General features: G+C 39.0%; 1 protein-coding gene across 2 annotated transcripts in view; it reads left to right on the plus strand.

Moving 5' to 3' along the window:
* The window catches only part of HPRT1 (hypoxanthine phosphoribosyltransferase 1), a 29,127-nt gene that overhangs the window by 8,622 nt on the left and 2,801 nt on the right, over window positions 1-17,704 (plus strand). For both annotated transcript variants that reach the window (XM_064277601.1, XM_023539951.2), the window contains exons 3-6: window positions 33-216; window positions 7,723-7,788; window positions 10,235-10,252; window positions 13,150-13,232. In XM_064277601.1, coding sequence (XP_064133671.1) covers window positions 33-216; window positions 7,723-7,788; window positions 10,235-10,252; window positions 13,150-13,232 — 351 coding nt within the window. The remainder of the gene's footprint in view (window positions 1-32; window positions 217-7,722; window positions 7,789-10,234; window positions 10,253-13,149; window positions 13,233-17,704) is intronic.

Consider the following 17,704-nt stretch of genomic DNA (forward strand, 5'->3'; position numbering starts at 1 on the left):
TTTCTATTAAATTCCTGATTTTCTTTCTGTAGGACCGAGCGGCTTGCTCGAGATGTGATGAAGGAGATGGGAGGCCATCACATTGTAGCCCTCTGTGTGCTCAAGGGGGGCTATAAATTCTTTGCTGACCTGCTGGATTACATCAAAGCACTGAACAGAAATAGCGATAGGTCCATTCCTATGACTGTAGATTTTATCAGGCTGAAGAGCTACTGTGTAAGTATATTTAAAATTGTGGGCTTTTTAAAAAACACAACTGTAGGTTTTCCTGTATTTTCTGTGAAGTCCTGCAAACTGTACTTACGTGTCCATTTCACTTCTTCAGTGAGACTTCTAACATTCACTAGTAGAAGTGAATATTGTCTTTTTCAAACTAGTCATCTTGTAGGCTGTATACTTAGTTTAAAGGTGACTTGTTTTTTTGTTTTGAAAACTTAGGAATTGCCACTGCAGCTTGGAGGATATATATGTATTTTTTTTTTTTGGACTGTACTTACTAGTGGCAAATATCCTCTCTGAAGTGAGACTGGTTTGGTGGGGAGTCATAAGTCACTTGGCGTTAGGTCTGATAAATAGGGTGGGTGAACGCTTGTTTTCCAAAAAGCACATACAGGGCTAGTGTGTTAGCACATTGAAGAAACCATTTTTGACCCACCAGTAACTAACTTTGCCTGTGTCAAGGGATCTCAAATGCTTCAGAATGTTGACACAATAAGCAAGGTTGATGCTGTGGGATGAAACAAGATGGATGTGATCTTTACACGGGGTTTCATCATCATAGTTGCTTTGATCGTGTGAAGGTTTGATTTTTATTACTTCACGTTGGGAGTATATTTCCTGTGAGTTACCGTTTTCCTTAAAAATTGGATTATCTCTTGTGTCTTCGAATGTTAAAATAAATGGCCAGTCTTTGCTCTGGCATGAGGCAGTATTATAGTCCATCTTTGTGGAGACTTGCCTATGTTCACATTTTCTTTGAGAGTAAGCCCACTTATCCACATTTAACTTTCAACCTTCGTTCTTTCTGTTAATTATCTATTTGAGTGACCCAAGTCTTTGGCCTTTCCCACGTTTTCCTCAGGCCTGGAGGGTGACTGAGCAACCGTTTAAATATTATCTTAGACCTTCTCCCTGCCCTGTTGAAACCCTTTATGCCCATACATCATGACATTGCTTCATACTTACAAGCTCCTTTTAACTGGACAGAGTCTTGCTTGAATTGGAGACTTGTTCAGACACAAAATTGGGATTTTTACTCAACATATTATTTTTATTTTTGAAATATGTTTACTTTTGCTGTTTTAGACAGGGACTTAATTCTTTTTTTTTCAACTGTGCTTTAAGTGGAAGCTTACAGTTCAAGTTAGTTTCTCATACAAACTATCATACATACATTGATAAGTGATCCTATAGAGTAGGACTTAATTCTAGTCAGCACAGCTGCTAGCAGAAGACCAAATGGCCAGCCTTTTATGTATTGTTGCTTAGACTGAAACGTGTCCATGGTGTAGTTTATCTTTTTCGTCTTCTTAAGCCACACACACACACACACACACACACACACACACACAATATCAATCTTACTACTTTATGATTCATACTTCATTCCTCTGTGGATTTATACAGAATGTTCTTTCATCAAAAAGCAGAAACTAATGTAAAAAAAATGATGGAAGGAAGTTTAATTTCTTTTTAAAGGAATTTTATAGTTGTAAACAATTTGGAGTGGTAGAGACAGTTTGACATTTTAATACCATTTTCTACTTTTAGTTTTCTATTTCCTTGAAATCTTAAAGGATTCTTAAGCTCAACTCCTCAACTGATAAAATACATGAAATTTTAAATATAAGCAAAGCATAATTTTTAGATTAACTTTCCCCTAGAAAAAAATTAGTATCTTGTATTTTATGTGAAATTCTGTGTAGATTTACTTCTAGACAATAGAAATTATGAAACCTGTCCCTATATTATCTATTTGAAGTAACATTTCTACCGTTTAATAATTCCTTTGTTATGAAAGATGTTCAGATATGCATTAAAAAAAAACCAGGCAGCTTTATTTGATAGAACCATAAAACAGAAATTTAAAATTATTTACAGCATCCATAATATTGATGTTAGTAGGTTTTCCACACTGATCTGGACCATTTTGAAACATCGAATTAAAGGTTGACTGATTTGTACTAATAATCCTGAAGAAATACTCCATGAACTGTTAAATGTTCCCAGAAAATACAAAGAGCTGTAAAGTTTCAACACAACCATGTTTTTTCTTCAAAATAAAAATTTCATTTTTCTGATTAAAAAACATGTTGTAAAAAAAATGCAATGGCAGAAAATTATAAAGGAATGAAATGACCCGAAACTCCACCACTTTTTTCTCTGATGTTTTTAAGGCATTTCTTCCTCTGTATGTGTGTGTGTGCATGTGTGCTTGATAACTCTTGATCAGAGTAGCAATGCTGGATTTTATTTGCTTAGTGCCTAAATGGGAAATTCCTGAGTAGTGCAAAGACCACATTTCATTACATCTAAGATGCCACTGATCTTAAGGCTTTTTTTTTTTTTGTACTGGTAAGAAAGAAAACACTGCCAGTTATAGTTGTAAGTTGCCATCAATTGTAATTTGCTGATTTCAGAGGTATTAAAGTGTGAATGTGCATCTTGGACTCAGTGAAATGTCGTTCTGTATATTCAGTGACTTTTTCTACCCCCGAGTTTCTGTGATATTCAGAAAAATAAAATGACTACAACATGCAAATATATTTCCTTTCTTGATTTTATTTTGATTTTGCAGTTTTTTAAAATATTAAAATAATTTAATAAAAATGATGACACCTCGGGAGGAAAAGTTGTCAGACAAATAAATATTTTGTGGCGTATTTTTGTGTGAGCCTTAAACAGAGGGAAGATAAGCTTGATTTGTGATGTTCTCAGACTGAGTGGATAGTGTTAAATTGTTTTAAAAACTTCATCCGTGAAGGTTTGCCAACTTACAGAAGCTTTTTTTTTTTTTAATTAAAAATGATCTCCATTTACAATTAAGAAGGAGGCACAGAGGGATTTAAGTAACTGGCCCAGGATGGACCAGGTCTTTGATTTGAACCCAGGCCTTCCCAACTCTGCAGAACCCAGAGTCTTATTTGGGAAAACTTTAAACTGACTTGTGTTCTCTAGTACGTGCTTCATAATCATTTCACTTCCTACTAGTCAGAAAGTTCTGCATGCAGACAGTTGATTTTGCTACATATGGGATTCTTTCTCAGTTGCAGTCAAGTTTCATTAAGCTCTTTCAGTCTTAATCTTGACAGTGCCTTGATTAGGCTGTTTTCTGTATCAAAGATGCAAGCTTGTTTGTAAACTTTGATGTAAAAAAAGTCACTATTTGGGTGAGCATATTAAGGAAAAATGTAGAAATTATTGGCATAGTTTCTTAAAGTGTCTCTTAAAAAAATAGCTTGCAGCCTAACCTTTTTCTGTGTATTTAGTCAATTGCTTTGTATTTAGTCAGTGTACTTTGAGGTATGCTTTTCTCTCCAGAAGTGTTAAACATAGGTGTACTGCTTTGATGTTAATGCAAGATTATCTAAAGCTTATCTCCTGTAAATCTGTGTATATATTAAAAGCAAGTGAAACAATTCATGCCTTTCTCCTGCTTATTGATTTGAGACCACAGATGGGGATGGGGGAAAATTTGGTTCAGTTGAAATTGTCAGGAATGGGGATGTGTGCTATCCGTGGTATGAGGAAACTTCAACAGAGCTAGGGGCAAAAGTGAAATTACCCTGGCGGTATATTTTCTAGATGTATTTTTTTCTGCATATATATTTATGAAAGTGGGATATCTTCCCTTTATCATCGGAGGTGTGGTCTGTCTCTAAAAGTGCATGATTCTACTATTCTCACTTTTGCTGGTATTTGATTAGGGTAGAGGAAAGTAGACGAAGGGCAGGGGATTATGATGTGAAGAGAAAATGTGAGTGTGGTAGACTTGGTGCCTAGCTGGAGATATAGATAAGAAATCTCCATTCTAGGGTTCTGGAAGAATGATATAAGGTTTGCTGCCAAAAACAAGCTGTATAAGGCTGAGCTGCTAAGGAGATGTGGAGCCAGGACTCTTACCTCAGTAATACTCCCAGTCGCATCCCCTTGAGGACGTAGCCTTGGCGATTGGCCTTTTTGCTTCCTCTCTGGTGGCCTTAGCCTATCTGTTTGTTCCAGACAATTCTCTGTCAGCCCATTGCGTGTTTTCACACAGCTTCTCATCCTCTTTTCCTGTACCGAGCTGTAGTTCTTAGTGCTACCTGGAGGTTTTCAGAATCCCTAGGGATGAACAAATAGGAATAAACACGGATTTTGTTTTCCTATTTCTCTTTTCATTTTTCACTTAGACTGAAGAAAGGTAGACAAAATTGAACCACGGACACTAAGGGTCTATATTTGCAGACCCAAAGGGCTTCTCTTGCAGTTTTATGTGGTTGACAGTGGCACTCTGAGTGAAGGACAGGTTAGGCTTTCTGACTGGGATAGTAGGGAAGAACAACTCTGGGGGGTGCTCCCCTCATCTGAGCCAATCTTGTCGTCTCAGACTTTATCTTAATTAAAGATGAGGCATATAAGAGACACTCTGATATAATGAAGCAGGGAAAAGGTAGGAAGCTTGCTCCAGACTGCCAGGAAGGAGGAAAGGGAAATTCTCCTGGCCACCCAGCTGGGGTAATTGATCCACAGATGCCATTCCTATGCAAGTTGGACACTTAAGACTGGCTTTCCAGCACAGCGGGCTATACCATTACTCTTTTTTTAAAAAATTTTTACTTATTTTGTTGTTGTTAGAGTTCGCACAGCAGAACATAACAGCACTTCAACAGTTTCTAAGTGTACAGTTGGGCAACATTGATTACATTCTTCAAGTTGTGCAACCATTCTCACCCTCCTTTTCTGAGTTGTTCCTCCCCCATTAACATAAACTGTTTGCCCCCTAAGGTTCCCATCTAATCTTGCTGTTGTCACTTTAATCCCATATAGATAGTTCTTAAAAGAGTATAATGCTCAAGGCAGACATTCTTTACTAGTTAAGCTAAACCAGTGTTTGGTTTTAAGAAGACTTAGGGGGGATATTTTTGGTTTAAGGCTTAAAGATTATCTCAGGGCGGCCATTTCAATGGCTCATCCAGACTTCATGGCTCCAGAAAGCCTGGATTCCATGAGAATTTGAAATTCTGTTCTGCTTTTTTGATCAGGATTTTTCTATGGAATCTTTGATCGAAATGTTCAGTAATGTATACTGTTACTCTTAAATGAATCTTTTTTATTGGCCTTCATTTAAAAGGACTGTGTTTCCATGAAAAAAAAAAAAAGTCAGAAAAGACTTAAGCTAAAAACTTCGAGGAAAACCAGAGTGTGGAGATTTGGGTGCTAGTAGAGCAGAATGTCTTGCATGCTTGGAATTCTCTATCTCTTACCCTTTTGATCACAGGGTTTTTTCCATGACTCCAGTCTTTTCAGTTCTCAGATTTTTCCTTTCCTCTGTAAGAGAGGGTCCGTTGCAGTTGAATTGTAATACCAAATTTCTACAGAAGATGTCACCATTTAACATAATTTATAACATCGATCATTTAACATGATTCACACTCATTTAAAGCTTCAGGTTTTGTACAGTTACGGGGGTTTTTTGGGAGGGCGGTTGGGGAGGGTGCCATTCATCATTCTGTATGTGTGAAACTCTGGGTTTTAAATTAATTAGAATAAGTGGCATTTGTAATTACTTTCCTGAAGATGGAAAATAATGTGCAAGGGTTTTTTTTTCTTAATATTAGAAGCCATACTTCGGTTAATTATTAAGTATATCTTAGTGTTTAGTTTGCAAAACTGAACATTGTTGCCCCTTTGTGCTTTTGCAAAAATAACATTCCATAAAAAATGGAAACGTATATAGAAACATATTACAAAAATAGAAGTGCATGAAACTAAAAAGTCTCACCATCCCTCATTCTCACACTCAGAGGTAGTTCTTAATACTTTTTTTTTTTTTTTTTTACCGATGAACAAAAGTGGTTTTATAGGCAACACATTGTTCTACTACTTGGTGTTTTTAATTGGCGTTGCTCCATGTTAGTATGTATAGATTACTGTATTAAAAAATTGTAATAGCTGCATAATATTAGACTGTGTGAATAAACTTAATTTAGATGATTCCCTGTTAATGGATGTGTTGGTTGTTGGCAATATTTCCTTTTTGAAAATAATGGATACCATGAACATCCTTGTATGTACCTTCACGTAGTCGTGAGCATTTTTGTAGCATCGATTCCTCAAAGTGGGGTTGCTGGGTCAAATGGTATGCGTGTTTACAATTTTAATAGGTATGGCTGTATCGTTTTCAAAACAGGTTGTACCGATTTGTATTCTCACCAACAATGAGAGTACGTGTTTCCCCTCACTTCTGCCAACATACTCAGGCTTAAGTTTTGCCGGTGTGGATGAGTGAACAGTAGATAGGAATCCTTTTATATGTTACGGCTTTCTCTTCTGTGAATTGCCTATTTATGTTCGGGTTCCGTTTTCCTATTGGGTTCTTACTGTTGCAGCCCAGTGCATAATAAGAATATTTGTTACAAATCCTTGCTTTCACTTTGGGGTCACGTCATTCTTAGATTTTACCCTTTCCAATTAGAATGTGAAAGTATTCTACTTTGTTTTCTTCTAGTTTACTTACGGCTTTATTTTCTACATTTAGATTTTAATCCATCTGGAATTTCTTTTTTGTATGCCGTGAGGTAGGGACCATAATTTATTTTTCCCCCCAATGGATAACTAGTTGACCAAACACCGTTTATTGAGTAATTCATCTTTTCCTTACTGACTTGAAATACCATTCTTACCATATACTAAATCCTCATATATTTCTGGGCCTATTTCTGGGTTCTATTCTGTTCTTTGATCTCTTTGTCTATTACTGTGCTGGTAGCGCACCATTGTAATGGCTGTAGCTTTATGGCATAGTTTGTTCTGTGTTAGGGCAAGTCTAAGCTCTTTCCTTCACCTGCTCCTTCACCCCAGTTTTCTATCTTGAATCCAGCACAGCGAAATTATGGTCATTATCACCACCAACTGTAGTGGGTTTTGAGCATTACCTTTTGAAACTCTTGTGAGGGTTTCTACTGGATTCTGTGATAGTGGAAAACTGGGAGCCTAAGGAAGTACACCTTAAATGACTGCTGATCAGACCTGGTTTCTTGGACCATGCTGAAGATGACCTGGGTCTGGGCTAGACATTGAGGGACATATCCTTGGGGTTGGGTGTGATACAGACCAGCAACCTGATTGATTTATGAGAATGGTACAGGGCCAGAACCAGGTACCTGGCCTGGTAATAACTTCCCTTACGGTTCAGAAATGACCGTGACTGAAGACAGGTGGCTGCTTTAATACTGCCCACTCGAAAATGGGTGTACCCTATTTTTTGGACTCTTAATAACATTCCCATCAGTAATGGCCACTTAGAACTTTTCAGTTTATACTAATCTCTAGCTGAAAGTTACCTAGTCATTCACTTCTAGAAACATAATTCTTATAATTCATATCATTTAGCATATATCATAATGCTGTGGACATTAGGTAGCTAATTGCTTAGATCTTCTAATTCCCATTTGATAATTTGAATTGTGTGTGTATACACAAATAGATATATGTATATGTTTTTTCTTTCATTTTTACTAGAATGACCAGTCAACAGGGGACATAAAAGTAATTGGTGGAGATGATCTCGCAACTTTAACTGGAAAGGTAAGTATCCTGAAGAAAAAAAGCCCTTCATACCTAGAGTCACTTAATTAGTACTACTGTGCATTCAGTCAGTCGCTGAGAGGCAGTTTACATAGCATGAGTGCTTTTAGCCATGAATGCACTTAAACAAGAATTATTTAACCCTTTGAAGCATCTTTACCCAGGTCACATAGCAAAGAGGCAACGGAATCCAACATTAAACCTAAAAGCCGTATTGCGAAGTCCTGCTGTTTACCTCATTGAGAGTCTAATTTGGGATCCTTCAAAAAATATATATGGGGAAAAAGTCAGCTCTTTTTAAAAAGTGGATTCACATAGTTTCGTAAAAGGTCAAGAAACAGTATATAATGTAGTGGCTGAAAGTGGGGGTTCTCGGATCTGACAGCTTTGATTCAAATTCTAGCTTAGCACTTCCTAACTACATGACCTTAGGTAGGTTACTTAACCTCTCTGTGTACATTTGTAAGGCAGTGCAGCTACTTAATAACAGAACTTAGACTGGGATTCAGTTTTCCTGTCTCCTAATTCCATGCTTTGTTTCCAAAGTAGAACCCCATCACATGGTGTGGTTCACTGCTGCAGGGAGCCACAGTCACCAATTCGGCTGAGTCACCCTTGAGGTATACTACGGTAGAGAAAGATTGAGAGGCACATAGTAGGTGGTGAAATAATTGTTGGTCCATTAATTGATAATATCCAGTTATCTAAAGATTTAACTTTCAGTGTCTTTTGAAAAGGAATAAATGAATGGTGATATGAGGAAAGGAGGGGACCTAACTTCTTAAGCATCTGTTACTGCATTACTACCATATTTTTTACACAAATAACACGCGCCCTCTGTGTTCATTTGCCGGCTGAGCCCTCCCCAACTTGCACCCTCTCAAGCACCACCATGACAATCCCCTTCCACATGTTGCTGTAAAAAAAAACATGTAGTGAGCAGGCTTACAGAAATGGGGGAGGGGCGCGGCTGGCAAACATATGTAGAAGTGTGTGTGATTTGCATAAAAATACGGAGTATCATCTCATTTCATCCTTGTGGCTGTTCTATGAAGAAGGTATTATCATCCCTGGATGTAGATGAGAAAAAGCCATACACCTGTTAGGTGGCAGAGCTACAATCTAAGCCAAAAAATGTTTAACTCCAATATCTTCACTCCTTGCAGTGTACTGGGATTCATCCGAACAGTTACATGGCTTTTTTCAGTGTTTTAATGTATTTGCAGTCTTATTAAAATTGACGGTGGCCTCATAAAAATTGGGTGTGATGATCGTACTTCATTATATTCCTCATTTGTTGTGTGCCTTTGGATTGCCCCCTCCCCCCGCCTTTTTTTGTTGTTATGTTTTATTATTTTCTCCCCCTATCCTGAGTCCCATTTTATATGCCATGCCTTGGTAACCACTGGCTTAGGAGAATATATAAACCCAACCTGTTGCTGTCGAGTCGACCTGATAACAATGGGCTTGGGTTTGATTTAGTTAGCCTTTTATACATAGTTTGTTGTTGTGTGCTGTTGAGTTGATTCCAACTCACAGCAACCATATAGGACAGAGTAGAACTGCCCTGATACGGTTTCCAAGGAGCGCCTGGGGGATTCGAGCTGCCAGCCTTTTGGTTAGCAGCTGAGCTCTTAACTATAGCACCACTCGGACTTCAGAAGAATATATAGAATATTAAAATTCTAATGCTATAGTTATCAAACTGTATCAAATACAACAAAACTGTATTTGTTGTATTAGAACAACAAATGAAAAACACAGCATGACTCTTTGGGCAACGATTATAACCAGTATGCAAAATGCTGCCTTATTCCTAAAAGTGGCATAACAACAAATAGGACACTTCTCTACTTTGGAGGTAATTTTGGATGGATCTTTCCAGCTGTAAAATTCTGAGATACACAGTTTAGGGTGAAGGCTTACGGTGGGAGGAAGCATTAGTATCTTTTTTTAGTTTAGCCCAAGAATGTGGACAAATTCAGAAAATGCAGATCAATTTCAGCCCAATAGAAAACGAATTTTGGATGGATTCTATATGGTGAGTAACTGCATGATCTTGGAGTTACTGTATAAACCACAGTTCTTAGAATGTTAGAGTTTGAGACCAACTAGTTTCTTTTTTTACACATGGGAAACTGAGGCCCAGAGAAATTTCATAACTTGTCTAAGATTAGACCGCCAGTTTAAGTAATGAAAACCTTTAAAAAATGAACATATGGGTCAAATTTTATTTTTAAAAATTCCATTGCAATGAAATTTTCAGTATTAAAGAGTTCCAAATTCCAACAGATGGCCCACTTGTTTAAAACAGTGTTTGATACAGTAAAGTATCTTAAAACAAGAATTTTGCATAATTCCTTAGGGTCTTTTATGATGTGATTTGACTTATAATTGGAAACACTGACTCATTGAACTAATTTTCATTTCTTTTTTTGTCTTCTAGAACGTCCTGATCGTTGAAGTAAGTTCTGCATTTACTTTTCATATAGTGTTGATGGTTTTCTAACTTAGTATGCACCGTTCAAAAGGTAAACCAGGGAAAGAAATTCCTCTTCATCAATTCTAATGGTTTTTGTTGTTGTTAGATGCCGTTGAGTCAGTACCAACTCCTAGCGACCCTGTGTACAACTGAATGAAACACTGCGCTGTCCTGTGCCATCCTCACAGTCGTTAATTCTAATGGTGGCCTTGTGTGATAAAGGAGTGAGACTTTTTTGTAAAGAATATTTAATTTTTTTTTACTGGATAATGGAAAATTTTTGGTGTATTTCCTACCAGTCTCTTTTTTTTGTTCGAAATTTTTTTCTTTGTCTTTATTTCACCTTTATTTACTTAATTGATATAAAATTTATATAACAAAATCATTTTAAAGTGTACAATTCAGTCGCGTTTAGTACATTTAAAACACTGTGCAACCATCATTACCATCTAGTTCCAGAACATTCTCATCGTCCCACAAGGAAAATGCCTTACACTCAATTCTCCCCTCCTCAAGCCTCTAGCAACCATAGTATGCTTTCTGTCACTAATACAGAAAAAAAAAAAAAATTATAGGGTTGTTATGAGTCGGAATCGATTTGACGGCAGTGGGTTTGGTTTTTATTATAGGTGTTTCATATACTTAAAAGTACAATATGTGGCTTTTTGTTTCTGGCTTCTTTTTCACTTAGCACAGTGTTTTTAAGTTTCATCCATGTTGTAGCATGTATCAGGACTTCATTCCTCTTTATGGCTGTGTTATGGGTATACCACGTTTTGTTTATTCATTCATCAGTTGATAGACATTTGGGTTGCTTCTATCTTTTAGCTGTTGCAAAGAGTGCCGTTAGGAACATTTGTGTATAAGTTTTTGGAGTTCTTTTGCGTCTGTATCTAGGAGTTCAGTTGATGTGTTATATGATAATTCTGTGTTTAACTTTTTGAAGAACTACCATACAAGGGTTCTAATTTCTCCATATCCTTGCCAACAGTTGTTATTTTCTGTGTTCTTGATGATAACCACCCTACTGGGTGTGAAGGAGTAGTGGTGGCTCAGTGGTAGAGTTCTCACCTTCCATGTAGGAGGCCCGGCTTGATTCCTAGCCAGCGCATCTCAGGTACAGCCACCACTGATCTGTAAGTGGACGCTTGGTGTTGCTTTGAGGCTGAATAGGTTTCAGCAGTGCTTCTGAACTAAAACAAACTAGGAAGAAAGGCCTGACGATCTGCTTCCACAAATCGGCCAACAAAAACCCTGTGGATCACAATGATGATCATGGGAATGGCACAGGACCGGGCAGCTTTTTGTCTGTTGTGTGTGGGGTCACCATAAGTGGGCTGACTCAGTGGCAGATAACACCACCAGTCTTAAGTCAAGCTGGTGGCTGGGGCTGCAATGGCCTCATCAAAGCTTCTTTCCACCGTTCGCGGAATTCAATTCCTTACAGTCGTAGAACTGAGGTTCCCGTTTTCTTGCTGGCTGCTAGCCATGGTTCCAGCTCAGGTCCTAGCACTTGGCCCTCTTTTAACATTGCAGCCTGCTTCTTCCAAACCTACAGGAGAACCCTGAGAGTATGGCCCCCAGACAGACAGACACCCATTTAACTCAATACTGAAGTCACTCCTGACGTTCACCCTTTAGCCAAAGATTACACAGGCCCATAAAACAAAACGAGACTAAAGGGGCACACCAGCCCAGGGGAAAAGGCAAGAAGGCAGGAGGGGACAGGAAGGCATATATTTCCTAAGGCCTACTATATGTTGAGCACTGTTCGAGACACTGAAGATATGTAATAGAGGCCTGTACATACACGTGTAAATGTAAAAATATATCTTAAAAAAAAAACCTGCAGGAGAATCTCTTTCCAGTCACCAAGATAGCCTTATATAACATAACCTCATCAAGGGAGTAGCTAGCTCGTCATATTCACGGGTCCCGACACTCAAGGGAAGGGATTATCCCAGGTATGTATAACCGGGGGCAGGAATCTTGGGGCCCATCTCAGAATTCTGCCTACCACAGCCCGGAAATCTGTATTTTTCATAAATCCAACCCTGATAGTTGGGTGACTCATAGACCTCACTTGGGGAAGCACTGTGCTGTACCATCTTTAAAGACTATTTCCATGAAAGAGCATTAGAATTATCGTTTAAGAAATCTTTTCCCTGTAAGAGATAGGTTTGATTTGAATGATGTCCTACTTTTGACTGAATAGCTAAGATTCATTTTCATGTAAAGTCGTTTTATATAGTAAAGCCTTATTAATTTGAAGTTAGTAGGGTACCTTTCAAGAGCCCTGGTGTCACAGTGGTTAAGCACTCAGCTGCTTAAAAGGTCGGCACTTTGAATTCACCAGGCGCTCCTTGGAAGCCCAGTGGGGCAGTTCTACTCTATCCTATAGGGTTGCTATGAGTTGGAATTGACTCAGCAAGAGACTGGGTTTTTTTTTTTAATGGTATGACATGGCTTTTCGAAGAGTGGTCTGTTAACCTACCTTCATTGGAGAGTTGAGGGGAAAGAACCACTGTCTTGAATTTATAGGGGAGAAAATCTAAAGTATCTTTTGTAACAGGGCAGCATCATAACTGTAAAAAAAAGTGCATGTATATACTTGCATGTGTATATTCAAGTTTGCTGTCATTGACCTCTTTGTGTCTACAAAATCCAGTCCTGGGAACTGGCATTCCTACTATTTGCTGAGGCCCAGAGGATTTCCAGATTCCAGACTTATCTCAGTGTATGAATGTTGGTGAGAATTACTGTGCAGAATAAATGGCGGTAGTCTAGTTAGATGTGGCTTTGATGTGTCTATACAGTGACCCTGAATTTAAAGCTCTCTGGTGTTGTGTACCATTTAAATGTCTTTTCTTATTTTTCAGGATATAATTGACACTGGCAAAACAATGCAGACCCTGCTTTCGTTGGTCAGGCAGTATAACCCACAGATGATCAAGGTTGCGAGGTACGTGTGACATTTTGACATAGGATATTTTCTTCATTTGAAAGAGGAGGAGTAAATGACTGCTCTCTTCTAAGGGCAAATGTTTCTTGGCTCAGGTTCTATCTTCAAAAGATAATGTAATCTCAAATAAGACTCCGTAAACATCCTTTGTAAATAGTTCTGTCATAAAGTCCTTCACTGCAGTCACCTCCTTGCCTGATACTAGCATTTGCTCCTTTAGCATGCTGTCTGTATCAGCTTGTCCTGGGTAGCATGGCAGAGGATTTCAGGCCTGCTTGCAAAATGGAGGCCAGGCAAATGTTGTTTTCTGTAGATCTTTGCAATAATAAAAAAGCATTGATACCAAGGATCCCAAAAACGTGGGGGGTGAAGGGGTCAGGAGGTTGGCAAGGGGTGGACCTTAAAGATCTGAAGCTCCTGGAATTGAGTGATGCATAGTGCTGTATGTTCACCTTGTCTTGTATCAGGGTTGTAGTTTTACAGGGCCCCTTCTTTTCTTCTAAGCCAGCCTCACATCCTGGCCCTACCTGTACTGTTGACTTTTACTTCATTAGTTCTACCTGTGTTTATCCCTAATTATAGCTTCTTTCCCCCAATAACTCTGAGATAGCACTGTTATTCCCATTTTACAGATAAGGATACTGAGGCATAGAGAATTGCCCAAAGGCACAGAGCTAGTAAGCAGTAGAGGTGAGATTTGAGCCCAGGCAACCTGCCTTAGGGTTCTTGTTTCACTACCTTAAGTTTTGGATAGGGTAACATTCCCGGGGTGTATTTTTAGACTTTTACAATTTCATTTTTTATGTTTAAATCTTTGCCCAGTTGGTGATTTGCCCAATTGGGAATGCAACTTTTATTTTCTTCCTAAATGATTACCTGGGTTTTATAAACCCCTTTTAAAGGATCTGAGTATCTGTTGAGCATGTTTGAATTGGAGTCAGCCTGCTAAATGAGTCGTAGGTCAGCAGTTTGTCCGTGTGAGCTTTTCTGATAGCTGGCGCAAGGATAGCTTTGGTGAGTTTTTACTTGAAAATGGATTTGAGACAGGCATGAAGGTGTATAAAGGACCAGTCAGTGCACTTGTTATTTCTCTACATGCTCTCTAGGATGTTAATTGTCAACCTACTGTGGCATAGTCCTCTGACTATTCCTTTGTGCCTCGTTCCTGGAATGTGCTGTGGGATGAGATAGACTGTCTCATGCAAGAGTTATTTTTTGTTGCTGGCTGTAACTCTCCCCAGTTTAGTCTAAATTCATTGCAATTCCATTCAAAATCCCAACAAGCTATTTTATGGATATTGACAAATTAATTCTAAAGTTTATAAGGCAAAAGGCCTAGAATATTGAAGAGAAAGAATCAAGTTGGGAGGACTGACACTACCCAAGCTTAAGACTCAGTAGACCGCTGTAGTCATCAGAGTTGCATGATGGTGATGGAAGAAGAGATATAAAGATCAGTGGACCAAACTCATTGCTATTGAGTCCATTCCAACTCCTAGTGACCCTGTAGGACAGAGTAGAAGTACCCCATAGGGCTTCCAAGCCTGTAAATCTTTACAGAAGCAGACTGCCACATCTCTCCTGCAGAGCGGCTGGTGGGTTTGAACTGCTGACCTTTTGGTTAGGAGCTGAGCGCTTTAATCACTGTGCCGCCAGGGCTCTCCCAGTGGATCGTAATAGCCCACAAATAGACCCATGCATATGTAGTCCGCTGATTCTTGACAATGGAACAAAGGCAATGGATAAAGAATAGTTTTTTCAACAAATGGTGCTGGAACCATTGGACATTCATATGCAGAAAAAATGTACCCAGAAACAGATCTTAAACTTTATGCAAAAATTAACTCAAAGTGGAAGATAGACCTAATTATAAGATGCAAAACTGTAAAACTTGTAGAAGAAAGTATAGGAGAAAATCCAGGTGACCATGGGTAAGTTAACTAAACAGCTATTAACTGATGGAAATGTGACATGATACAGCCAGTCTGGAAGAGTTTGTCAGTTTTTCACAAAAACTAAACCTTGAACTACCATATGACCCAGCAGTTACATTCCTGGGCTTTTATCTCAGAGAAATGAAAACTAATGGCTGTTAAAAAAACAAAAACCTATGATATGAATGTTCATAATAGCCAAAACCTGGAAACAGCCCAGATTCCTTTAGCAAGTGAATGGTTAAACTGAGGTACATCTATACCAGGGACTACTACTCAGCAGTCAAAAGGAACAAACTATTGATGCAACGTCTTGGATGGACCTCGAGGAAATTGTGCTGACAAAAGCCCGTCTCGGAAGGTTACATACCATATGATTTCCTTTCTACAAACCCAGACCCAGTGCTGTCGAGTCGATTCCAACTCATAGCGACCCTACAGGACGGAGTAGAACTGCCCCATAGAGTTTCCAAGGAGCACCTGGCGGATTCGAACTGCTGACCCTTTATACAACGTTCTTAAAATGACAGAATTATAGAAATGGAGAACAGTCTAGTGGTTGCCAGGGGTTGGGGGGGGTGGTGGGTGGATGTAACTATTAAAGGGATGCAAGAGGGAGAGTTGCGGTGATGGAACAGCAGCTCTGTATCTTGTGGTGGTGGTTACACGTGATACATGTGATGAAATACAGTTCTTCAATTACATGTGATAAAATTGCATAGAACTAAATATACACAGAAATGAGTGCATGTAAATCTGGTGAGACCTGAATATGGTTGGTGGATCGTATCGATGTCAGTTTCCTGGTTGTGATAATGTACTATAGTTAATGCAAGTCCCTCCCCAGCCCCTGGCAACCTGCTTTCTGTCTGGATTTGCCTATTCTGGATATTTCCTATAAATGGAATCCTACAGTATTTGTCCTTTTGTCACTGACTGACTGCACGCAGCGTAATGTTTTTAAGGTTTAGCTATGTCGTAGCATATATCGGGACTTCATTCCTTTTTGTGTCTGCATTACATTTTATGGGTGTACCGAATTTTGTTTACCCAGTCATCGGTTGGTGGAGATTTGGGTTGTTTCCGCCTTTTGGCTGTTGTGTATGATGCTGCTGTGAACATTCAGGTACAAGTTTCGTTTGAACATCTGTTTTCAGCTCACTTGACTATATACCTAGGAGTGAATTGCTGAGTCAGATGGCAATTCTGTGTTTAACTTGCTGAGCCACCAGCTCGTTTTCACAGTGGCTGCACCATTTTGCAGTCCCACCAGTAATGTATCAGTGTTCCAATTTTTTTTATCAGCATTCCAGTTTTTCTATATCCTTACCAACGCTCGTTATTTTCTGTTTTTCTGATAATAGTTATCCTACTGGATGTGATGTGGAATCTTACTGTGGTTTTGATTTGTATTTCTCCAATGGCCAGTGATGTTCAGCATCTTTTCAGGTGCTTATTGGCCATTTGCATATCTTGGGAGTAGCTACCCATTTAAAGTACCAAAATCGCTTCAAAAACCAGCTGAAAGCATGCCTTACAGATAGAGCTTTGTTAAAACACTCAGATCTGTGTGCACATGAGGTGTTGCATTCCCCTAAACTGTTTCTTAGTACAGCTTGTGCTGTTGAGTGATAACCTTTTCTAGAATGTTCGTGAGTGACTTCAAGTGGAGGGAAGGTTTTTTTTTGCTGTGATGTATTTGGTTTACAGTAAGTCCCCAGTTACAAATGTCTGACTTACGTTCCTGCTTGCCCTTTAATGTCAGGTAAGTTTTTTGGTTTTTTTTTTTTAAATTTGCCCTCACTTTGAAATGATTGAACCAACCCCTACTTGCAGCAAATTCTTCATGACAGTCACCGTCACTTGCTGCACACGCAACCTTTAAATCATTGAAAAGGCTTCGAGCCTTTTCTTGAGCAAAAAAAAAAAAAAAACCAAAAAAGCGTTGTGTTCAGGTGATTCCGACTCATAGCGACCCTGTAGGACAGAGTAGAACTGCCCCATAGGGTTTCCAAGGAGCAGCTGGTGGATTTGAATTGTCCACCTTTTGGTTAGCAGCCGTAGCTCTTAACCACTGCACCACCAGAGCCGCATTTCTTGCAGTAAAGGAAGGCTAAATAAGAACTGTATGCACATGTTCCAACTTTGACTACAAGTTCGACTCAGAGACGCAGCCGGGAACAGACTCGGCCGTAACTTGTTTGTAACCCAGGGAATGCCTGTTTCCAAATGGAAGTTGAGTTCAAGTGTAGCTTGTATCTAATTATTGGAAATCATGAGGGACTTAATTAGATGCTCTCTTAGGGTTTAAGACTTAGGCCAGTGGTTCACAACTCTTAACTGTACACTGGACTCACCGGGGATTAAAAAAATACAAACATGTGTCTGTGTTTCACCACCAGAGAGCCTGATAGAGTTGGTCAGGGATGTGCCCTGAGCACTCCGGCTTGGTTTTGTTTTTTAAAACTCTCCAGATGACTCTGATTTGCCACCGAGGTTGAGAATCACATCAGACCCTTCCTAGCTCTTTAAATATAC

This window comes from Loxodonta africana, chromosome X (genome assembly GCF_030014295.1).
Source record: "Loxodonta africana isolate mLoxAfr1 chromosome X, mLoxAfr1.hap2, whole genome shotgun sequence".
Classification (NCBI taxonomy): Eukaryota; Metazoa; Chordata; class Mammalia; order Proboscidea; family Elephantidae; genus Loxodonta; species Loxodonta africana.